Raw genomic sequence first — 25,148 nt, forward strand, 5'->3', positions numbered from 1 at the left:
ACAGCTTTGAATGATGGGCTTCTTTTAGAATCTTTCTTTTCAGCTCCTCATTAGACGGAACCACCAGTCTATTCTTGTATCTCACGACTCCCAGCTCATCAATGCTAAAATGAGGTCCACGCCCTTCTGCTAGCAACTTCTTGATGTGAGGAATCTCTTTGTGATCTCCCTTCTGTTCCTGAATAATTTGCTCCAGCAATTCTGAGGTCAAAGCAATCTGAGCTAGCACCTCAGTGTGGTGGAGTGACAAGGGTATTTCCTCAACCTGATGTGACTTACGACTCAAAGCATCAGCCACCACATTAGCTTTTCCTAGGTGATAGTGAACTTCCAAATCATAATCCTTAATCAACTCTAACCATCTCCTTTGTCTCATGTTTAACTTAGACTGAGTGAAAATATACTTAAGGCTCTTGTGGTCAGTGAAGATATGCACTTTGTTGCCCAACAAATAATGCCTCCAAATCTTCAGAGAGTGAACTACAGTAGCTAGCTCTAAATCGTGGGTAGGGTAGTTCACCTCGTGCTTCTTCAGTTGGCGCGAAGCATAAGCTATCACACGCCCTTCTTGCATAAGCACACACCCCAATCCCGTCTTCGAGGCATCACAGTAAACATCAAAGGGCCTCTCAATATCAGGTTGAGCCAACACAGGGGCAGTGGTCAGCAAAGTCTTCAAGGACTGAAAAGCTTCTTCACAAGCTGGACTCCAAACAAACTTAGCTTCTTTTTGGAGCAGCTTAGTCATGGGCTGGGCTATCTTGGAAAAATCAGGGATAAAACGTTGATAGTATCTAGCTAGCCCAAGGAACTGATGGATCTGGTGCACAGACCTAGGAGACTTCCAATCTAACACATCTTGCACCTTACTGGGATCTACAGAAACGCCCTTAGGTGTCAACACATGTCCCAAAAACTGCACTCGATCTAGCCAAAACTCGCACTTGCTGAATTTAGCATACAGCTGGTGCTCCCTTAGCCGAGTCAGTATTATCCGGAGGTGATGGGCGTGCTCTTCCTCATTCTTGGAATAGATTAAGATGTCATCAATGAAAACTACCACAAACTTATCTAGCTCCAGCATAAAAACTAAGTTCATCAGGTACATGAAGAAGGCCGGGGCATTGGTGAGGCCGAAAGACATCACTAGGTATTCATATAGCCCATACCTACTAGAGAAAGCTGTCCTTGGTATATCCTGTGGCCTGATCTTGATCTGATGATAGCCCGATCAAAGATCTATCTTTGAGAACACCATGGCACCAGTTAACTGATCAAACAAAGTATCAATGCGGGGCAAGGGATACTTGTTCTTAACTGTTACCGCATTGAGGGGGCGGTAATCCACACACATCCGTAGTGTACCATCCTTCTTCTTCACAAAAATTGCTGGGCAACCCCATGGTGAAGAACTTGGGTGGATGAAACCCTTGTCCATCAACTCCTCCAGTTGCTTCTTCATTTCTGCTAGTTCTCTTGGGGCCATGCGGTACGGACGTCTAGAGATAGGAGCAGTACCAGGCTCAAGCTCAATAGAGAATTCTACCTCATGGTCCGGTGGCAATCTAGGAAGATCTTTAGGGAAAACATCAAGGAACTCACATACTACTGGAATGGAGGTAAGATCAGGAATGGCTTCAGCATGGGCAGCAACAGGTAAGACCGGTTCTGAGGGTATGATGAGAGACATCCTATCCTTAGAAGATGGAAGCCGTAGCTCTACACTTCTTCTCTTCATATCCAATACTACCCCATACACCCGCAACTAGTTCATCCCAAGAATAACGTCAATGCCTTGCCCAGGCATTATCATGAACTATAGACGGTAAGTGTTGGTGGCTAATACCAAACTTACTGTAGCTATGCGGGTGTTGATGAACATCTGAGAACCCGCAGTACGGATCTTATAGGCATACGGTATAGCCACAAGTGATAAATTGTGCCGCTCTACAAACCCTATGCTCATAAAGGAATGCGATGCACCAGAATCAAACAACACCAAAGTTGGATGGGATTCGATGGTAAACATACCAGCCATAACTGTCTCCTGATGCACAACCTGCTGAGCATCCGTGAAGTGCACCTGATCGGATCTGCTGGGCACCTTCCTCTTGATGAAAGTCCTCTTAACCAGCCTAGAATTTGCAGACGGCTGAGATGGCTGAGCTGTCTGCTGCTGAGGACACTCCCTGGCATAGTGGCCCTCCTTGCCACACTTGAAACAAGCACCAGGCTTGTTCCTGAATCCCTGATGAGGTGGGACCTACTGTCCCTGAGTCTGCTGGGGCTGCACCTGCTGCTGAGGTGCCTTGTACTGGGTAGCGGAAGTCTGTGAGGTCTGCTGGGTTGACCGGAATGGAGGCCCACCGGATGGTTGATAGGACCCCCGCCTCACAATTTGCACCTTCTGAGTATGAGGGTGGCTGGAGGATCCAGCTGCCACCCTCCTCCGCTTCCAATCCACTTGAGATGCCCGTTGAAAACCCTCAAGAGCAATGGCAGTGTTCATCAGAGCCCCAAAGGTCTGATAGTTTCCCAGGTACAGTTTCTCCTGAAGAACTGGAGTGAGACCATGAAAGAAGTGATCCTTCTTCTTGTCATCCATGTCCACCTGACTACCAGCATACTAAGCCAAGTGGTTGAACTGATTCACATACTCCATTACTGTCCTGCTCCCCTGACGCAACTCCATGAACTCGGTCACCTTCTGGTGGATAACGCTAGCAGGTATGAAGAACTCACGGAAGGCGGTGGAGAACTCCTGCCACATTGCCGGATGATCCAGCAGCTCTGCGGCCAGGAAAGTCTCCCACCAGGCACCTACGGACCCCAAAAGCTATTGGGACACAAAGTGCACCTTCTGCTCGTTGGCCACTCCGAGCAGCCGAAACTTCTGCTCCAGCGTGCGAAGCTAGTGCTCCGCCTCCAACGGATCATCCAACGGCGTGAACGTGGGCGGGTGGGTCTTGAGGAAGTCCTGATAAGAGGACTGTCCCTCAGGACGGCGAGCACCACCCCCATTCCCACCGTTGCCTCTAGGGCCTCCACGGGCGAGACCCGCGACGGCCTGTGCCATAATCTCCAAGGCACGAGCAGTCTCCTGTCGAGCCGCGGCTGACTCCCGACGAGCAGCCAGCAACTCCACCATGACCTCCATGGCGGATAGCGGCGGAGGCGGTGGTGGCGGCGGAAAAGGATGAGGAACCAAAGGTGGAACCTCCCGAGCTCCCTCGTTGTCACGCTCAAAGGCCCAAGCACTATCACCATGGCCCTCGTTGGCCGCTCCCGAACTAGTGCTTCCACGTCCGGACCTTAGATTCATCTGTAAGAGAGACGAACCCTCCATTAGGACACCCTCCTGATTAGAATCTAGGGATTAAAGAGATGGCAGCACATTTATTAAAGTATTCATTAAGTTAGTCCTGCCAATTTACTACTTTCATTATACGTGAAGGGGGATTCCTAGTTCAAAAGATGCTATTATATGATGCATGCTTTGACCTATACGTTCACTCAAGCCGGAATATAGCGGCGTTCGTAACATTTTCGGCACATCGCACACTCACTTTCCGTATACTAAGCGATTTCTTACGCAACGTAAGTCAGTGTACCTGCAGAAAACTGATTAGGTAAAACCAGTGCCGCTATCCTAGATATACCATATAGCTAGGGCTTATACTTATATAATTTAACTTAATCGCATCCTACTTTTCGCAAAACTTTTGTTGGTCAAACTTTTAGTTTTGTAAAAGAGTGAGGAACTCGTGACCATTATTGGCTCTAGTACCAACTATGGCAGAACCACCCGAAATAGCGTACTTACGGAGGCACTCGTCTTCCACCAGACACTAAGCACCCCTGAAAGCCACTACCACGAGCGGTATCCATCGGACACACCCCGAGGGAGAGCTCGAAAGATCCACATTTTTCCCCAAGGATCCAATAATGAAAATGAGTTACAACACAAGTCCATCTCATACATTAGAGTTTCTGAAAAGTACATTATTACAATACCAAATACAGAGTTCGGAATGATAAACAGCGGAATATTAAAAGATAACATCTAGCGATAAGATAACGAGAATTTCGTCTGAGCCCACCAGAAGAATCCTCCACACAAGGTACTCCTCAAGTATCACCTACAACAGGGGTAAATAAACCCTGAGTACACAATGTACTCGCAAGACTTATCCGACAGTGAGAATAATTTCCCGACTCCAAGGAATATGCTAGGCTTTATGGTTGCTGGTTCTCTTTTAGCCAAAAGCAGTACTAATAGTGAGTCCTTATTGATATATTATTATCATAAGCCGTATTAAGTTTTTATCTAGTAAATCTATATAAGCACCTGTACTACTTTTAAGCAAGAGTTGAGCAATCGATACTGTTCCTTCTCCTTTTACACTTCCAGTTCTTACTACGGTGCTAAACCGCAGACAAGCCGTACCGGGTAACCCGGCGATTCGTGAATCAATGTGCCTAGCTGGGTGCCCCGAAGACACACGCCCTGCTTGTACCCCAGGCACAAGCGGGACTAACCCACCACTCTCCTGTCCCGGGTGTCCAGGTCCCCGTCCAAACTTGGACTCCAAGCCCCCGCCTCTGAATCCCGGACTCAGTGCGGCGCAAGGACCTCCACCACCTCCTCTTCCCATCAGTCGGTCCGGAAAGAGCCAGATCCACGACAAGAGAGTAGCAAGTCTTCCCTGCGCCCATACCCAAGTATGTGCTCGGGACAAAAGTCTGTGACTTGCCTAGAGTCATATGCAATGACCGGTCCTTAATCGACACAGACAGGGAAAAAGTGTAACCGGGCTATGCCCTGTTGGCCGCAGGACACAACCCCTCACACCCACCAGTATCAAATCCACATCCCTGTCCGGTCACCATTTTTCCTTCCCATTATTTCATCATGGTATTATAGTGTAATCACCTATTTGCGAGTAACGTCATGTTACTCACGCTACCGACATCCTGAGCATAGCAGCTACTCGACCTGCACTAGTAGGACTCAGGGTGGATATATCTATGCATGTAGTTTCCATAAAATGCCTGTAACGTAAATGCATATCATATAAATATATTCAGTGATCATTTAAAAATAGGGGTTATGCACCGGGCTTGCCTTGGGCAGGTGCCGAGTCAGCAAAGTCAGTACCAATAGGCTCCTGGGCTCCCTCCTGTGTGAAAAGCTCCTCCTCGTACTCCTCGATCACCTCGTCGTACTCTGGATCACCGACGGGTACGAAGTCTACCTGTTCATGATCTACATGAAATGACGATGCAATGATTACACTATGGCAACAGCAATTCTCAATGCAAAAGTACCTCTATTACATTACTAAGCGAGGATCTTCCTACTAAAGTCTAAGCTATATACCAGTACTACTAACATGTATGACCGCGTCCTACATTCTTACGATGACTACGGATATTCATACTCCTAATGCCAGTTTACGATAAAGCAAGGATAATAACTACGTCACTAAACGACTCGTTCAATGATTACCATTTTTACAGCAAGTATATAAATGCCTAAGGAACCTACGGTAACTGATTTCAAAGCTAAAGCTATCGTCGGTTTACCACAACAAATCTTGCAATTAAAGATCGATATACCGCTAAGCTTTCTACTTCAAGCTTATGAGCCTACCATCCTAACCACTAATGGGGAACCAACTGTACTAACAGGTAGGTGACATTTTTGCGAACCTAACAAACTTTGTTTCGCTATTTTTGGACAACCATGCAATTTACTACTAATTATTGAAGTTCAGCTCATAACCTAAATAGATAAACAATTTCTAATACAATGAAATAGAGAAAACCGAAACCTCCTTGGCCGGCCCACGACGCGCGGCCCGATCCAACTCGTCATCCTGCCCGCGCGGGACAGAAAGCCAGCACGCGGCCCACGCAGAGGTGCGGCCCAGCCGGCCAGCGGCCCGCGATGGTGACGGCCTGCGCGCGGAGTCAATTATGCACGGGCACCCCCGAACTACAACGAAATCGCAGCAAATCCTAAGCCACTATTGAAACAGTCAGTGCTTTTACAACAACACCCTCCGAATACTGCGTCTTCACCGCGGTGAAGTCCCTGACCATCCAGAGCACGCACCGGCGCGACAGCGCGGCACTGGACGCCTACGTCGGCCACCCCGGCCCTCTCCATGCTAAAATAAAGAGCCGATACTCACCTACGTGCGAACGCAAACCACAGGGCGGAGACACACACACCGCGACGTCACAGCAAGCTCGGACCACGTCGGTGGGCAACCTACAAGAACGGCAATGCCGTTCTGGTGAACATCAGCGCTGCCGAGACAAAACCAGGAGTGGACGAGTACCAGCGACTCACCATAGAACTGGAAGACGTGAAGAAGCGATCGGAGGTGGCTCAGGCCAAGCCGGCCATGTGCGCGCGATGAGTACAGCAGAGCACGGCAATGGCACGGCCGCGCCACGGGATGCACTACGGTGGTAGGGTCTAGGATATGGCGAGCATGGTGACAATCGACGAAAGGGGAGGCTAGTGGTGCGAGGAATTTGACCGAGCTGCTTTGGTGGCGAAGAAAGCCGACGGCGCAGCACTCCGGGTCTTAATGGCCCGAGAGCTCGGCCCTTCAAAATTGGCACACAGGACTGAGCTACAGGCTGATATGAGGGGCGGGAAGGGTTACCGGCTGCCCAACAGAGCTGTGGGCCAGACCAATTGGAAGGGGGTGCAACCACTATGGCGAATTGGAAGGAAACGCTATGGCGGCAAGGGGACAGCGGAGCCAGAGGAGCTCACGGCGCGGCATGGCTCGTCTGCGGTCGTCAACGCAAGGTACCGCCGTGCTTGGCCATGGGGAACCCCAGGGCGTGCTCCTGATAGCCATCTGCACGGCCGCTGCAGCAAACGACGAGCCTTGGCATGGCACGTCTGCGGACAGAGCCAGGCAAGGACATGGCGGACGCGACGCCGAGGCGACAGTGCAGCGGTAGTCTTCTAACGCGCAAGCGGCCAAGGAGTCAACTGAGCGGTGCCGAGCACAGCCGCTAGCGATGCGGACGCGGGACCTCGCTCGACCATGGCCACAGCGGGGCAGGGCAAGGTGAAGGTAGAGCATGGCCGGCGGTCCGGGCGCCACGCGTCGGTTGGCAAGGCGAGCAGCAGCGAGGCAGAGCGCGTAGGCGGCAGCAGCGAGCAGGTGGTCTGGACGCGCGGGTCGTGCACGTGAACGGCGCAGTGAGCGCAGCCGGGCGCGCAGTGGCTCTAGCCCGCGCGGCAGAGCGCGCTGGCAAGCCAACAGGGTGGTGACCGCGCCCAGAGCCCAGCCAGTGACGTGCACGACTTTTAAAGCAGCTAGAAAATGAGTACGCCGCGCCCCAAACGCTATTCCAATTGCTCGATGCAAAAAGGAGTACACCGAGCCATCACTCTCAGTCACGACATTGCGCTACTTCTTAAGCCAATTGTTCTACAACTAATGCTAAAGGTGGCTTCATCGACCACTTCAAAGACTTACGCGGAGGACGTCTATTTGAAAGGTTTCGCGTCGAAACCCAACCCCGACCCCCGGGACGTACTCGCTAGCCCTCCATGTCACCGACCACAACTTTTTATCGCCATTCACCAAACATTTATAACATTTTGTTTTAACAAGAATTTGATTAAGATAATAAACGCATTATGTGACATGAAACATAACCTTTTTCTTTCCGTTTCGTAAAAATGTTTCCAAGCCAAACATGGATTATAAAGCCTATCATACACCAATGCACATAAATCAGATGCTTACGAAATGTTTCAGCAAAACGTTACAATGTAACACCAGGGTGTTACAACTATCAACACTACAAGTATGATTGCTTGAACCTAATTATTGATTTGCAGCTTACATAATTTAATGATCGTTTCAATGAGGTAAATTCTGAATTGCTTACCAATGTTGCTGCTTTCAATCCCAAGAATTCTTTTGATGCTTTCAAATCTGAGAGTTTGCTGGAGTTGGCAAAGGCATATCCTAGTGATTTTGATTCAAATCAGCTAGACGATCTTAGTCTTGAGCTTAATATTTACATTGATAATGTGCGAGCCGATCCAAGATTTGCCCAACTGGATATTATTTCTGAACTTGGTAGTCTGATGGTCGGTACAAAAAAACATATTGCTTTTCCTTTGGTACATTGACTCCTCAAACTTGTGCTAGTTCTTCCTATTGCCATAGCATCAGTGGAAAGATGTTTTTCTGTGGTGAAAATTGTGAAGACGGATCTACGGAACCATATTGGGGATGAATTTATGAATGACTGTGTCGTTTGCTTCGTGGAACAAGAATTTCTTGATGCAATTCCAAATGATGATGTCATAGTTGGATTTCAGAATATGGATGATCGTACCCGTAGAGTGAAATTATAAGAGGTAACCACTTATGTAAAAGTTTTTTATGTTTTATTGTAACATTGCTAATTTCGCTCCTCAATATGCCTACGTTTTGTATGTATTCTAGTGTTAGAGTACTATAAATTTCTATCATGAGTCTTGTGCCGACCCCGACTCTATTTTTTTCTAGATCCGCCACCGTCAATGAGAGGAATCCAATGATAAAGTGTAATTTATATTTTGAGAAAGTCATAAAATCGTCTTAGGCCGATTTGGAAACCGGTCTAGGTTGGTTTTGCATGAATTTGTTTAAGTTGGCTAGTTTTTCTGTGCGAACATGTACTCTCTCCTTTTTCTGGTAAAGCCTGTGTACTTAAAACACTTGTCTAGGACAATTTAACGCAAGGGCGATGATCAACTATGCCCTGTTCGCTTAGCTGATAAGCCATGGCTGAAAGTACTGTTGGCTGATTTGTTGTGAAAGAAAAATACTGTTCGTTGGCTGAAAAAATATGGCTTATAAGCCAAGCGAACAGGGCGTACATTCATGGGCTATATTTTGTTCTCATCATATCAATCCGGATGAAAGTGATTCTCGCAATATCTATTCTTAATAAGGCCCCGTTTGGCCGGGCTTCACTTCACTAGTGAAGTCATTTTTTTTTTGCTTTAGCTCCACGAACCGTTTGGCAAAATGGTTTCCTTGTGAGAGCATGTTTTTAGGGCCTGGAGGAGGAGCCGGGAGAAGCCACTTTTTTTTGCTCTATCCCACCCCAAATCACTGTGAGAGCATGTTTTTAGGGGCTCCACAAGTGAAGCTATTTTACTTTACCCCGTTTGGTAGAAAACGGCTCCTGAAGCCGGTGGAGAAGCTCTGTCAAACGGGGCCTAATGAAGAGGCAAAATTTCTGCCAACTTTAGATTTTCGTCCAGCCCAATCATCCACTTGGTTTCGGCCTGAACTCGTCTTGGGTCTAATTCTGTTCGGCTCGGACTCGTGTTGGGCTTTCCATCTTTCTGATCGGAGTACTATCCAGCCCATAACTTTCCTTTTTTCTGATGGGTCCGCATGTAGCGCCGCCGTCCACACCACGGCGCTCCAAGTCTGGCTCGTTCTTCGTTCTGTGTCAGACGCAGTGTCCCGCTCCAAAAATCCCTACGCAGTCCGCACGCAGCACCACCGTTCCTAGACGCCATCGCCCCCAAAATCCCTCCACCGTCTGCACGCAGTGTCGCCGTTCCCAAACGCCGCGTGCCACTCCGAGTCTCGCTCGTCCTTTGCTCCGGGGTCTGACGCAGTGTCGCGCCCCAAAAATCCCTCCGTACAGCAGCCATTGCAGAAGTTTCTCCCGCCGCCGTCGCCGTCGCCGTCGCCGTCGATGCGGCCGTATTCCATGGCAAGTGCAAATCGGAATCGAAAACGAAAACATATCGGATCAGAAAATCTCGTGGTATTTTTTTGACAGAAAATCCTTCCTTTTCCTTCCTATATCTTATCTATATATTAAAGATCCTTGTCTTCGTTGATTTCACAGAACCCATAGTTTCGCCGACATTCTCCTCCGGTAGAGTCGAGTCCTATTGACCACCACCGTTGTGTGCTGCCATGGAGGCCGACTGGCAATAAGCTGGACGGGTCGCTTGTGCTCAAGTGCCCTGTCCTCGCCAACTTGCAGACAATCTTCTTCGGCGCCAAGCGCGTCGTGATCTTCCTCATCATGCCGCTCGCCATCGCCGTCCAGTGCGCACACATCAGCCAGGTACGTACCTGTGTACCCGCACAACCCTCGATTGCTGCGATCCATGTGATGCAAAAATACAGGGCATCTATCTCCAGAGACTCTTCTTACCTGTTTGATGGCATTGAGAGAGTATCGCTGATTTCTTACCCCTGTTGAATGGGGATCTAAAGATGGATTGTACCGTTGATTTTGTGACTAATCTAGATGGATGGTAACAAACTAACAATTCAGTGTCACTCTAGGTCCTACGATATGGATGTTCATCGGTTCCCATGTTCAAAGAGATAATATGGATGTGACTATTTTTTTTTCTAACATCGATATTACTGATGAGAGTTACAAAAGTTCATTGAACTAGAAGAGATATGGAACTTGGTAGTGCAGGTTGGATTTGTGTTATCTCCGTACGTCAAGTTGGACCAAATGCTGAGCTTTTTCAACAACCGGGTAATGCAGTTTGAAAGTTTGGATTGAGACAAAAGAAAGCAATTTTTTATTTCTGCGACGAGGATATGAAATCCGAGACGACACTGGCTGGTTTGGTTTCCTGCAGGATCCCAGAGATGAGCAGGTTCCACACTCATTGGCATGCAGTGGCCAGTGCATAGTGGCTGTCCCTGTCTGATCAATTTATAAACTGATCCAGTGAGAAGACATCTGTAATGGCTACGCTAAAAGAATACTCTGTGCATGCAATTTGGTATGTTTCAAAAATAAAATTGTAGATTTTTACAGATATAAAATATTATCAATATTAATATTTATAGTTATATATTATGGATGTCATGATCATTGTAAAATAAAGTAGTTTAAAAATTTTATAGAAGGATAAAATAAATAGCTATATAGCATTCTTTATTCTCATTTTCCACGGATATTCGATAGCTTATTTTCTTAGCATTCCTATATATTCGATAGCTTATGTTCTCCCGTTGCAACGCACGGGATATATTTGCTAGTAACAACAATGAGCTATTCAAGCATATAATTCCTCTTTTGAACATTGATCAATTTGAATAGCATAATGATTGATGCGCTCATTACAGTCGGTCATATAAATTATGGCCCCTTGGTAAAGCATAATGAGGACCTTGATATTTATATATGGCAACCAAGGGTTATGCCAAAACCATATATTATTATGGTTAGATAATACTGAATAGATAGTCCATACGCATGTATCGATGTCGTATATGATGAAGACCAGGGGTGGCCGCCAACGATGTAGATGCGTGTCTTTTAGGCCCATAATAACAAAATCATGTGCGATGTTCAAGCAAACTGGGCCTGCATGGGTCTACATGGCACGTGAGAGTCAAGGGGCCCGCGGCAGAGGCCACGTCGCATTGTGGACGTGCCACCAAATCCCGCTGACAAGCGGCCCACTAGGCCACTTGGCGCTCGCCCACCCAATCTGCTGACCGGTTAGGCTAGAGCCGTAGAGCGACCCCACGGCCCACTAGGCCACGCGGGGCCCGTACAATAGCGAATGCGATGCCACTCCGACTCCGGGCCCACGCGGAGACGACCGCCCTTCAGAGGAACACCGCTGTCTCCTCCACGTGTCGCGCATCCCGGCCCTCGCCACGCCGCGTCGCGCCAAGCAGCTGCAGCTGCTCCGGACTCCCGCAGCCACGTCACCCCAGTCATCGCCGACCTCGCGTCCCTCGGCCTCCACGTCCAAGTCCAACAGACCAAAACCCTGCCCCGGTTCGTCACTTCGTCGCTTTCCCGTCCAGCCGCGACTGCCGACTGACAGCGACCGAGAGAATTCTCTATCCGGTCACGTCTGGTTTGGTTAGAGTTCGCTCGCACTTGTGATTGGGTATTTGGGTTGGTCGCTTGGCTCTTCTCTGCTGGGAGATTCCTTTTGCTCGGTGTCGCCAACTCGCCATTCTTGGGAGGTCTAGGTCGTAGGGACCGCTGCTGATGGAGGAGAGGTACGAGGCGCTGAAGGAGCTGGGGGCCGGCAACTTCGGGGTGGCGAGGCTGGTCAGGGACAAGCGGACCAAGGAGCTCGTCGCCGTCAAGTACATCGAGAGGGGCAAGAAGGTACGTACCAGTCTCCCGGCTTGGCTGGGCTTTTGTCTCCGGTTCGTGCTTGAGTTTGGGGATTGCTGGTGCTGCTTCTAAATTCGGATCGGTGGGGTGTTGGAGGGTCGTTTCATGACAGGAAAAAAAAGGGAGTTTCAGTCCAGAAAGTGGCTCTGACTTGAGTTCTGTGTGTTTCTTGGATACTTTCGTGAGTTGTGTCTGTCTGCGCAGATTGATGAGAATGTGCAAAGGGAGATCATCAATCACCAGTCGCTCCGGCACCCTAACATCGTACGGTTCAAGGAGGTAATTCGGAAATTTTGGACTCACCAATTGATTGATTTGATTGTTTCATAGCACTGCACTGGTGCTCCTTTTGGAACATAATAAAGGATAGCGTGCTATTTTCGGCTGTTTGCTTGATGACTAAACCTGCCAGTTTGTAACGCTAAGCAGCACTGAAAGCACTGTTAGCTGAGTTGCACAAACTATATCGTTTCAGAATTCTAAGGTATCCTAGTTTTTATCCTAAACTATGAGTCTAGCTGTTTTCTGGTGCAGTCTTCCATTGCAACTCCTGTGTCTCTTAGTCTTGTTTAGTGTGTGGTTTTTTCTGTGAGTTGTCTAGTTGATTGGTAGTGTGTGTTTAGTTGTGCTCAATGTTACAGGCTTGAGACTTGAGAGCCCTAAGAAAGGTGTTGCAAGATTGATTGAGCTGGTTTTTAGTTGTTTTTGTTGCGTAGTTTTCACCCTTTAGTTGTAAAGATTTTGGGCATGGCTTTCCCTAAAAACTGGGCCGATTCTTCTCTTCTAAGAAAATTATGGCAAAGCTCTTGCTGTCCTTTTCAAAAAAAAGTATGACCAAAAAAAGAAGTATGACCCTTGCTGAACCATTTCAAAAAATGAACAATTTATCATCTTAATACGAAATTGCATTACAAAGCTCATACTTTGTTCCGTATTGGTAACAGGTTTGTTTAACACCCACACATCTTGCTATTGTTATGGAATATGCTGCTGGTGGAGAGCTATTTGAGAAAATCACCACAGCAGGGCGATTCAGTGAAGATGAGGTTTGTTTTGGCCCTATATTCGTCCTATAGTCAACCCATTTCCTCGCCCTGAACCATGTCTAACTAATGTTATGTGTTCCCTATGTTGTAAATATCAACAGTCCAGGTATTTCTTTCAGCAGCTGATATCAGGGGTCAGCTACTGTCACTCTATGGTATGGTTTTGCTTCGAGAAGTTGACAAGTTCATGAATAGTGGAGTGTAAGTTTTAATGAGCTGCAACTGCAAATGCAGGAAATTTGTCACCGTGATCTTAAACTTGAGAATACCCTCCTTGATGGGAGTCCAACACCTCGCGTGAAAATTTGTGACTTTGGTTACTCAAAGGTGCTGTATATGGATACTGCGCCAGCTCTGTTATGCATCCTAACTTTACCAGCAACGGACTTCTCTGGTGTCGTTGAATCAGTTACAAACTTTGCTAGTGTGCTTTTCAGTCTGCTTTGCTGCATTCCAAACCAAAATCAACAGTTGGAACTCCAGCATACATAGCGCCCGAGGTTCTTTCCAGAAAAGAGTATGATGGAAAGGTGAGTTACTATTTACTTCACTGTATGTTTGACAATTCTCAGTTCTTTGCTGTATGTGTATCTGCTTTTTTCTTACATCAACCAACGAGATAAAAGATTCTCAGCACTAAACAAAACTGAAACTTGTAGTTCCTTCAGTCCTTTTTTTAGGGAATTGGTGTTTCTGCTGCAAAACGGGGGCATAAACGCTTAAGCCCCTTTTTTGTATCATGTATTTTTACGACTTGAAGTTGGCCTCTGTCAAGGGCGTTGGCACCCAAGGTTGGTGGCCCCTTGAAAGGATTGCGGATCCTATCGGGCTTGCTACGGAGGTAGTAGGGATAGGAGATCGGAGGTCAGGCTTTGGGAAGACGAGGGCAACGGGTTGGCGCCGTGGTCATGGCGCGAGGAGGAGAAAGCGGGTGCGGCTAGGGCTCCCTGAGGGAAGCCGGCAACAAATATATTGCTTCCTGCTTAATTCCAATAATCCATGTTTACAAAGTATTTATCCTCTCCTCAAGATCCTATAATTAAGGAATAAAACTCTCTCTAAGAAAATACCAAATAAATGATAAATTGGGCTATTATGCCTCCCCTGACTGCCGACCGCCTAGCCACTAATGGGCCTGCGCTTGGTATAATGGACGCCGGTAATAACATCTCTCCCCGCCTACGCAAACAGCTCGTCCTCGAGCTGGAAGTCGGGGTAGAAGTCACGAAGATCCTGGAGGGACTCCCAAGTCGCGTCCTCCTCGGACAGGACATGCCATTTGATGAGCACGTGCCAGACATCCCGCCGAAGTTGTGCACGGAGGGCGCGCTCTGGAGCTGGAAGCAGCCGGCCATCCAATGTCGGCGGTAGAGGAGCAGGCGCAGCTGGAGGATCACCTTTGTGGGGCTTGAGCAAGCCCACATGAAAGACATCATGCAAGCGGGCGTCCTCCGGGAGCTGCAGGCGGTAAAGCAAGCGCAACCACAACCAATCCCCAACGGCGTACTCCCGGTCACGGTGGGACGCATCGTAGTACTTCTTGGACAGTTGCTGCGCTTGGACAAGCCGCTCACGGACCTCAGCAAGCACCTCATCGCGTTCCTAGAGGAGGCTGTCCACTGTGTCTGTCCGAGCCAACCCGGCCTTGTAGGGCAGCATGGTCGGGGGCGACCAGCCGTAGACCACCTCAAACGGCGTGGCGCACAGAGCGGTGTGGAAGGAGGTGTTGTAGCAATACTCCGCCCATGGCAACCAGTCGACCCAAGCATGTGGTCGATCACCTGTGACACATAGTAGATACATAGCAATCACCTTGTTGACCACCTCGGACTGGCCGTCCGTCTGGGTGGAACGCCGTGCTCATGCGCAACGTAACCCCGGCTATCTTGAAGATGTTGCGCCACACATGGCCAGTAAACACCGGATCCCTGTCGCTGACGATGGAGGAGGGAAAACCGTGCAACCGCACAATGCCGTCGAAGAAGGCACGAGCAACTGAGGCGGCAGTGTAGGGGTGGCCAAGGGCGATGAAATGGGCGTACTTGGAGAAGCGATCGACCACCGTGAGGATGACGGATTTGCCGCTGACCTTGGGCAGGCCCTCGATGAAGTCCATGGAAATATCCGCCCAAACTTGGGACGGGACGTCGAGGGGCTGCAGCAAGCCGGCGGGCTGCAAGGACTCCGTCTTGTTCCGCTGACATGTGCTGCACATCCGCACGAAGTCCTGCACGAGAGCGCGGTCGTCCGGAATGTAGAAGTCAGTGCGCAGGCGATGAAGCGTCTTCTGAACCCCCTCATGGCCCGTCGAGTGAGCCAGGAGGAGCACTTGGTGGCGCAGGTCCTCATGGTCCGGCACGAAGATGCGGGCACCGTGCAGCAAGAGTCCGTCGTCGAAGTGCTAGGGCGCGGCCAACGTGCCATCCTGGAGGCACTAGAGCAACTGGCGGGCGTCCACGGCGGCTGCCCGTAGCCGTGCGGATGTCGTCGATGAGGGCGAACGTCGGCGCAGGAGAGAGCATGGATGGCGGCATCAGGAGCTGCGCCCTACTCCACGTCCTTGCGGGAGAGAAGCGTCGGCCACGGTATTAAGCCGGCCGGGACGGTACTCCACGGCGAAATCAAAACCGAACAACTTGCTGATCCATTGGTGCTGTGGCACGGTTGATAGGCGCCGGTCCAGCAAGAACTTGAGGCTTGTAGTGATCCGTGCGAACCAGAAAATGACGCCCCTCAAAGGTATGGCCGCCAGTGGCGCACAAGCCAATCAGCTCGCGTTTGTAGGCGGCGAGCTTGAGATGACGTGCAGCGAACGAGCCTGCTGAAGAAAGCGAGGGGTCCAGTGTCCTGGTGGAGGCCAGCGCCGAACCCTCGCGCCAGGAAGCGTCGCAGTCCACAATGAACTGCTTGCCAAAGTCGGGCATCTGGAGCACTGGACCCATGGACAGGGGCCCCCTTAAGCGCCTGGAACGTCGTAGCCGCCTCATCGGACCAGGCGAACGCGTCCTTTCGCAGGAGCCGTGTCAGCGGGGCAGGCGATGGGGCCGAAGTCACGGATGTACTTCCGATAGTAGCCGGCGAGGTCCAAGAAGCCGCGCAGGCCACGGGCAGACCGTGGGGTCGGCCAAGAAGCGACCGCGACCACCTTATCGGTGTCCAAGGCGACGCCACCCGCGGAGATCACGTGGTCGAGGTAGGCCACCGACGACGCCCCAAATGAGCACTTGAAGCGCTTGAGGTGGAGCCGGTGCGCCTGTAGCTCGTCGAGGACGATGCTGATGTGCTGCAAGTGCTCTGCCCACGAAGAGCTGTAAATTAGGATGTCGTCGAAGAACACCAGCACGAACCTGTGCAGGTAGGGGCGAAGCACGTCGTTCATTCGAGGCCTGGAAAGTTGCCGGCGCGTTGGAAAGGCACGAACCTGTGCAGATTGATAGGATTGCGGATCCTATCGGGCTTGCTACGGAGGTAGTAGGGATGGGAGATCGGAGGTCAGGCTCTGGGAAGACGAGGGCGACGGGTTTGCGCCGTGGTGACGGCGCGAGGAGGAGAAAGAGGGTGCGGCTAGGGCTCCTTGAGGGAAGCCGGCAACAAATATGTTGCTTCCTGCTTAATTCCAATAACCCATGTTTACAAAGTATTTATCCTCTCAAGATCCTATAATTAAGGAATAAAACTCTCTCTAAGAAAATACCAAATAAATAATAAATTGGGCTATTATGCCTCCCCTATCTACCGACGTCCTAGCCACTAATGGGCCTGCGCCTGGTATAATGGACGCCTGTCATAACACCCCTGGCTCCTTAGTTCATAGCCAGAGGTCGGCAATGGTGCCAGGGCTGTTACCTGGTCGACCAAGGTAGAAGGGGGTGAGATTAAGATGAAGCAGATGTATATTAGGAGATAACTTGTTTCTTGATTGATTCATCATAAGCTGATTAGACTATATATAGAGCAGCCCAGCCCTTAGGCGCCCAGCTCTGGTCTCTTCGTTTCTCTCCCATTAATCATTCTCTCATTACTCTAATCCCTTCCCCATAATCCTTAATTGCTGCTGACTACAGCTGGTACCTCCTTGGATGCCGCTCTGGCCCTTCTGGCCTCATCTCGAGCGCTGGGACGCCTTTCATATTGGCGCCCCCACATCACAGCCTCCTTCAGACAGACATGTTTTGTTTTCCATATACTGCAGCAATACTTTCTGCAACTCATAAAAAGTTGCCCTTGAAAGTACTGACTACTGAGCTTGATTCAGGATGTGTTGCATATAGAATTAGCATTGGGTTTTCTTTTTAATGTTGTGTGGTCACAGTAATTTACCGTTTAGGTACCAGTTGATTACTTGCCTCGTTCTCACTGAAAATGCTTGCTCTGAGGACAAGCAGGAATAGGAAGCTGTATATCCTTCAAGTGCTGCTTTTAGGCTTCTGAGTTTTCTGATACTTTACATCGGTAGCTTGCAACACTGCATGTTCTGAGAGAATAATTCTCGGCGTCCAGGTAGCAGACGTTTGGTCCTGTGGTGTTACACTGTACGTGATGCTCGTGGGATCATATCCATTTGAAGATCCTGAGGATCCAAGGAACTTCCGGAAAACGATCAGCGTAATCATCTCCCTTTCCCTTCTGTCGGTTATCACAACTTGCTTCAGTTGCTTGTTTGGTGAATCTGAAAGCAATTCAAATGTGTCTCTTGTGCTTGGCAGAGAATTCTTGGCGTGCAATACTCCATCCCGGATTATGTGAGAGTATCTTCAGACTGCAGACGCCTTCTGTCTCAAATATTCGTTGCCGATCCTTCAAAGGTACTTCCTCTCTCAGTTGAGTAAATCCAAGTTAGCCTAATCTTCAGAGTTCAGATTACCCCTCCAAAAGTCAAATATTTCATATGCTGATTAGACTGAGCTTTGCATCCTGCAACCCTGGACTAATAATTTTCAACGTAATGACTGACAAAGTGCATTCTTTTGAAACTTTGTCTGCTTGAAGAGGATCACGATCCCGGAGATAAAGCATCACCCATGGTTCCTGAAGAACCTGCCGAGGGAGATCTCGGAGAGGGAGAAGGCCAACTACAAGGACGCGGATGCCGCCGAGCCGGCGCAGGCCGTGGACGAGATCATGCGGATCGTTCAGGAGGCCAAGACCCCCGGTGACATGTCCAAGGTGGTCGACCCGGCGCTGCTGGCCGAGATGGCAGAGCTGGAGAGCGACGACGAAGAGGCAGACGCTGATGACACCTACTGATCGGCCCTGCATGCAACTCAGCAGCTGCTCACTCATGGTGTCGAGTCCTTTGTGCTGCAGATATGGCGCCGCCGAGCCTAAACCGTGCGTGTGATACAGGATGTTGCATTCTTATTACTCTTGCACAATTGCAGATTGCCTTGTACGGATCAACAAGCGTGCAGTGGTAATAATAAACAAATATAGATGAGTAAATAAAGATGTACCATACGCTGTTTAGCTGCTCATGCTCGTGTTTTTGCCGAGTAATTTCGGCCTTTCTCGTGGCTGGTGGTTGATTTACCGGCCATACGTTTCCAAACTCTCTACCTTAATACAATACAATGATACAAAAAGATGTACCAGACACGGTATCCGGTATGCGCTTACTGTCGATCTAGCTGAACGACGTTTTTTTTTTTTTGCACACTACATTTTCGAAACAATGTTTGCGAACCTGAAGGTATTCCATGCATACAATGCGCAGTGCGAAATTTTTTCAAGCTGTACAGTACTACTAGCTGTTCATAAGTTACAACGACATGTTCTAGAAATTATAACAAGTGACATGTTCCATATAAGTGATGACAAGTTATGACGGCAAGTTTTATGAAGTTAGTAACATTTTTTGAGATATTATTTCTATTTTTATTTTTTACTAGCAAAAAAACCTGTGCATTGTAACGGCAGAAAAAGATGGGAATGTTATGTAGTATCAATTTGTCTTCTATACCTTATATATATATTAAGAATACTAGATGAGTGCCCGTCCGTTACAACGGGTGCAACATAAATTGAATGAGATACTTGTTAGCCAAGTCAAAATCAAGAATATATCAATTCAATTTTTCACGTGTATTATACCATGATAATGTCTAGAAACACATTCATTATCGTAATGAATCTGAAATAAAAGCTAGGCAGCTTGTTGTCTGAAAGTTACGATAAACATCAGTTGCCTCAAAGGCTGAAAATTTATTTCTAGGCATCGAATTGAATTTATCCATGCTCTGCCTTGCCCAAAACATGTATACTCGGACTTACAATATCCTAGCCCGCATGAGGCATGACAACAATTTATTTTTTGAGAAAAAAAGTATTTGTTGTCAACACGCAACGCGAAGGACGACGAACGAGATTTGGATCACGATCATGATCATTGCATGGTGATATTCCAATAAATTCATTTCTCTTCCCATAATTCTCTTTCCGTTTTATTTCATTTTATTTACTTGCCTTCCATTGTCTCCATGCGGTGATTATTTGCCTGCCGGATATGGATCGTATGCAGTGTTTTGGTCCTATCAGGGTAGATGTTGTCAATCCGTATGTTTTAGTTGTAGAGAAAGAGGACAAAATTTCAGCCCTTTTTTTTTGGTATGGCCTTCCTCTAACTTAATTTCATGAATATGAAAACCGCATATAGCCCTTCTCTTTATATAACAGTGCAGGATTACTTAAGGTAGTCTAGGACAGATAGGAATCCTAATCCAATTAGATATCTCCGATCCCGAGTAATCTGAATAAGAGTCCTAATCCAAATAGAAAAAAAAGAATAGAAATCTCCTGCCTGCCATTTCGGTCGACCACACCATCTATCTGTCCCTGTCCTTTTCGAATTTTCTGTTCCACATACTATTTTGTTTTCTCTTTCATGAGAAGTACGTCCACAGCATGCATATAAATGTATATGGGCCCACAAGGTTTCCGATTAACTTGAGTTAAAAGTCCCTTTCTAATCCTATTTTAATACATATATCGCGAGGAGTTTCTTTGTTTTTATCCTTTTTATGTTTTTTTCCGTCCGATCCGAGGGGGGGGGGGGGGGGGGGGGGTCAATATGGAGTCCAATTGTAGCTCATTGAAGCTAACCCATAAAAAAACAAGGAAGTAAAGAAAAAGGGAAGAAAGAAATCTGATAAATAAAAGGAAAAGTATGACAACCGTATAAATCTCTACCTGACAAGTTCTAGATGGGTAGATGAACTAAGCCATGCAATCTTGCCATTGGCTTCTGCACAGCGAGAATGTCGATGTGGTGGATGAACAGGCTCAATGGATGACTGAAAATTCCAGCACTCCGCCTACGATGGATTCACATGTCTTGGCCATGGATTTGATGCCCGCACTGTTCGTACACGCCTCCCCCACCGACCTCGGCCGGAGTCATGGTGGAACACCCCACGAAGAGAGATCAAAATCAACGAGTGGATAACATTGGCGTGGTGGAGACATGCCTGGCGGTGGAGCGTGCTTGGAGGACTGCCTCTACCTTGACATTCAGTAACTAAACTCTTATTAGTTTTAATAAGATGAATCATAAATTTTATGGGTCCTCAAAGTAAGTCACAAAACTCGGTATTTAACTATACTAGCACATGGATAGTATGGAAATTAAGGTTATAAGATGAACTTACAAATTTTTATGAGTCCTCATAGTAAGTAAAAAACTCGATAATTAACTATACCAACACTTGGATAGTATGAAATTAAGGTTATAATACATTTTGAGTAAATATTAGTGTTTTTGTTATCATTTTCTCTCTTCCATACTTTTATGAGTTAGAGTACTATGTTCACGATACGGTGGGGAGTACGATTTCAAGATAAATTGAAATGCATGACCCGATCATTGGATAAAACTTTAAACATCCTTTACCTATATGAATTCGAGTAGAGCATGTTCGGACATGTTATAGAGTTTGATTCCAAGATGAATGAGAATGCATGACGCGATTGTTGAACAAATCTTCTTAACTTCATGTTGTCCAAGTGACTGACTATAAATTATACGTCCTGTAGCAACGCACGAGTATTTTTTACTATGTATAAAATGTAAAAGCTATCTATATTTTTTTTGTGATGGCTATGACATTTATAGCTTAAGTTAAGGGGGGCCTATAAAAATATGTAATCCTAATCCCTAATTAAAATCGGCAAAGACTCATTTGTCGTTGTATGGAGGATTGGTCTAGTTTTTGTTATACATCTAGATTACGCTATTGTCTAGAAAAATAAGAACATATTTATAATTTGAAACGGATATATATTCTTCTGTTTTTGGAAACGAATAGTAGCAGTATATATTATTCTACCCGGTCCCGTTTTCTTTCTTTCCTGACTTGTGCTGTTGTGCACTCTGCCACGCGTCGCCACGTGCACACACGACACGAGAGGGGCTGAACGCGTTGCACGCGAAGCGTTTCGCGGCCCTCCGACTCGCTCCCCTTCGACTCGATCTCCCACTCCGCCGCCGCCCTCATCACCACAATGGCGCCTCTCGCCACCTCCCTCACCGCCACAATGGCGCCTCTCGCCACCGCGCCGCCTCCTACTCCCCATGCCCCGCGCTCCCTCGTCCCACGGATAAGGCCGCGGCGAGGCCTGACGGCAGTGCGCGCGGCCTCAGAGGGAACAACGGATGGGTGGACGCCGGGAAGCTGGCGTGCGCGCCCTGCGCGGCAGATCCCCGAGTACCCCGACACGGTGGTGCTGGAGGCTACAGAGCGAACTCTGGCGGAGTTTCCACCGCTAGTGTTCGCGGGTGAGGTGCGGAAGCTGGAGGAGCGGCTCGGGGAGGCGGCCATGGGTCGGGCATTCCTCCTGCAGGGCGGCGACTGCGCCGAGAGCTTCAGGGAGTTCAATGCCAAGAACATCCGCGACACCTTCCGGCTCATACTGCAGATGGCCGTCGTTCTCACCTTCGGCGGACAGATGCCCACCATCAAGGTCGTTCCTTCTCCGCCTCCATCCCTGCCTCCTCTGCTCCTCTCCCTTAATACAAGGCATTGTTTCTTCGTCCCAGGTGATCCGTTCTTCCGATCGTAAATCCGCGTCTGAATGCATGATTTGCACTCCCCTAACAAGAGTCCCTGAGTTAGTGACTTGTGTTGGATTTTCTGGAGGATGCATCATCTAGAATTTGGCACGTTCAGGTGACATTTAAATGGCTAGATTTGAGAATATAACAAGATGCAGACTTCAAAAAGAAAAAGATACAAACAAAAAAAACAAAAACAAAACCATGGTGATTGGTGAATTAAAACTAGGATCAGATTTGTCTGCATAACCGGAGTGGACATTTACAAATGAGAAAATAAGAATTCACGATGTTCTGAAAGCAATATTCTGTTTTCATTCTCTTAATCTGCTCTTTGATTATGACCGTAAGAAATGAGGAAAAAAAAATCATATCACCATTAGCGCATCGGTACTTTGTCCTTTCGTGACTTACCACTCAACACTAACAAAATTATCAAGTGGTTTATATAAAAGGTGGTATCAAGTTGTTTATATGAGGTGTCGACAATGCATTTCAGGTTGGAAGGATGGGTGGTCAATTTGCGAAGCCAAGATCGAACCCAACTGAGACTAGAGATGGGGTAACTCTTCCATCCTACAGAGGGGATATCATCAACGATCAGGCTTTTGATGAGGAATCTCGTGTACCAGATCCTGACAGGTTGATTAGAGCCTATACCCAGTCTGCGAGCACCCTGAATCTTCTCAGAGCATTTGCCCATGGAGGTTTTGCGGATCTTCAGAGAGTCACCCAGTGGAATCTCGACTTCTTGAGGCACAGCACACAAGGAGACAGGTCCTTAGCTATTGTCGTCTGAGTAACTATGCCTTCTGCAATTAATTTTATGAAAAATACTCATTTCACTATAATAATATAGTGACAGCATCAGGGTGCAAAATTTGTCATTGAAAACTTCACGTGTTTTACCTTTTCTACGAGCAGAAAATTCAGAGTGCAATATCAACAAATATAATATATAATATAATATTTTGTCTATCCTACTGCTACATCAGACCATTTTAGTACAGTCATGCTGGCACACTATATATCATAGGTTCATAATTAGTGCTAATGTGGTATTCATTCTTAGACAATAATTAATCTACAGAAGTGCAGATCATATATATGTTAACTCCTTGCGCTGGCAGGTATCTGGAGCTTTCTCAGAGGGTTCATGACGCCATTGGGTTTATGGTTGCCGCTGGGCTGACCCCTCAACACCCCATCATGACCACTGCTGAGTTATGGACATCCCATGAGTGCCTTCACTTACCATACGAGCAAGCACTGACTAGGAAGGATTCCATTACTGGTCTGTACTATGACTGTTCCGCACACATGCTTTGGGTCGGTGAGAGGACTCGGCAGCTGGATGGTGCTCATGTTGAATTCCTTCGTGGTATTTCAAATCCTCTGGGTATAAAGGTAATAGCCACCTACGAGAGACTGTCTGGATAACATTTACAGTTAACATCTTTTCATATAATATATATGTATCGAAATCCCAATTTTTGCATCTTACTATTATTGATCGATGCAATTCTCATCTGTGGTCTCAAATAACAGCTGAGGTGCTTTAGGTTCAATTCACATGGCACCTGGTAGTACTTTTATAGGGTGTTTGGTTTGAGAAATTACTATATTCTAGATGAGGTGGTGCATCATGAGTCCGTACTCAAATTTGGTGGAATGACTCTATTTCTCGTACTAGTACTAATTGTTAGATCATGAAAAGTGAGATGATGATGGATCTACACATTACATTCCACAAACCAAACAAAAAAATGAGGAGTGATTAGATGATTGACTAACTCATTCAAACCAGACACCCTATTAGTTATCAGGGCTCATCCTTTTTTTTAGAGAAAACGTTCACAATGCAGTATTATATTGTAGCCTTTAGTATTATTAATTACTGTATTGTTGAGTACAGTAGTCAGCACAATGCCATTTCTCAGCAGTTATGAAGAGAAGCATATTAGTTACTGTTTTTATTATTATCTTAAAAGAATAATTACATGGCCGGTATTAACTTGTATATGTTATATAGGTAAGTGATAAGCTTGATCCATCAGAGCTTGTGAAGTTGTGTGAGACTCTGAACCCTCACAACAGGCCCGGGCGATTGACGATTATCACAAGAATGGGGGCTGAGAACATGCGTGTTAAGCTTCCACGAATGATCAGAGCAGTGCGCCAAGCTGGGATGATTGTTACTTGGGTTAGTGATCCTATGCACGGAAACACAATCAGCGCACCATGCGGACTGAAGACAAGATCATTTGATGCAATCAGGGTAACAACAATCTTTTTTTCATGATTCGTTAAGGAACTGCATTACACTCTGTATTTGATACTAGTTGGTACAACGGTACTTGCATGTGCAGGCTGAACTCAGGGCTTTCTTCGATGTTCATGGGCAAGAGGGAAGCCACCCTGGAGGGATTCACCTGGAGATGACAGGGCAGAATGTTACAGAGTGTATCGGGGGGATCTAAGGCGGTAACATTTGATGATCTCAGTGCCCGCTACCACACGCACTGTGACCCCAGACTGAACGGGTCGCAGTCCCTCGAGCTGGCTTTCGCCATTGCTGACAGGTTAAGGAACAAGAGAGACAAGGCATGGCATAATTTGACATCCAGAGTTGTTGCCTAAGAGGATAAGAGATGAAGCGTGAATTTCATCACCAATAAGCGATTCACAGCCACTAGAGAAGATGTATTCACATCCTTTAGTTCTTTTTCTATTAAAAGTAGGAGACATTTGATTTTCGGCAGTACAAATGAAGAAATGATTAATCCCTAGCTACCTGTTCTCAAAATAATATAATGCCATTTTGTTCAACAAAGCCCGGACCTGAAGATGGTTAAGCGATCAGTCAAAGCAACGCAATAAGTTTT

The 25,148-nt window shown here is 47.3% G+C and overlaps 1 protein-coding gene, 1 long non-coding RNA gene and 1 pseudogene across 2 annotated transcripts; all 3 read left to right on the forward strand.

Annotated features, from left to right (window-relative positions):
* Window positions 1-9,514: 9,514 nt before the first annotated feature.
* Window positions 9,515-10,791, forward strand: LOC136492758 (uncharacterized). Its single transcript, XR_010768178.1, has 3 exons — window positions 9,515-9,819; window positions 9,904-10,557; window positions 10,664-10,791. It is a non-coding gene; the product is annotated as an uncharacterized lncRNA (long non-coding RNA).
* Window positions 10,792-11,832: 1,041 nt separating this feature from the next.
* Window positions 11,833-18,798, forward strand: LOC136540241 (serine/threonine-protein kinase SAPK3). Its single transcript, XM_066532247.1, has 9 exons — window positions 11,833-12,162; window positions 12,376-12,450; window positions 13,116-13,217; window positions 13,319-13,372; window positions 13,452-13,544; window positions 13,655-13,747; window positions 17,718-17,822; window positions 17,924-18,022; window positions 18,207-18,798. Exons 1-9 carry the CDS (start codon window positions 12,040-12,042, stop codon window positions 18,462-18,464), a joined length of 1,002 nt encoding a protein of 333 aa, XP_066388344.1. The 5' UTR covers window positions 11,833-12,039; the 3' UTR covers window positions 18,465-18,798.
* A 2,827-nt stretch (window positions 18,799-21,625) lies between these two features.
* LOC136492764 (phospho-2-dehydro-3-deoxyheptonate aldolase 2, chloroplastic-like) lies at window positions 21,626-25,148 on the forward strand (annotated as a pseudogene).

Source organism: Miscanthus floridulus, chromosome 1 (assembly GCF_019320115.1).
Source record: "Miscanthus floridulus cultivar M001 chromosome 1, ASM1932011v1, whole genome shotgun sequence".
Classification (NCBI taxonomy): domain Eukaryota; kingdom Viridiplantae; phylum Streptophyta; class Magnoliopsida; order Poales; family Poaceae; genus Miscanthus; species Miscanthus floridulus.

Bases quoted from the DNA above. Each gene is read 5' to 3' on its own strand.
- LOC136540241 (XM_066532247.1), top strand. From the start codon at position 12,040: ATGGAGGAGAGGTACGAGGCGCTGAAGGAGCTGGGGGCCGGCAACTTC. The intron at 12,451-13,115 runs GTAATTCGGAAA...TATTGGTAACAG, and splicing joins ACATCGTACGGTTCAAGGAG to GTTTGTTTAACACCCACACA. The intron at 17,823-17,923 runs GTAATCATCTCC...TGTGCTTGGCAG, and splicing joins ACTTCCGGAAAACGATCAGC to AGAATTCTTGGCGTGCAATA.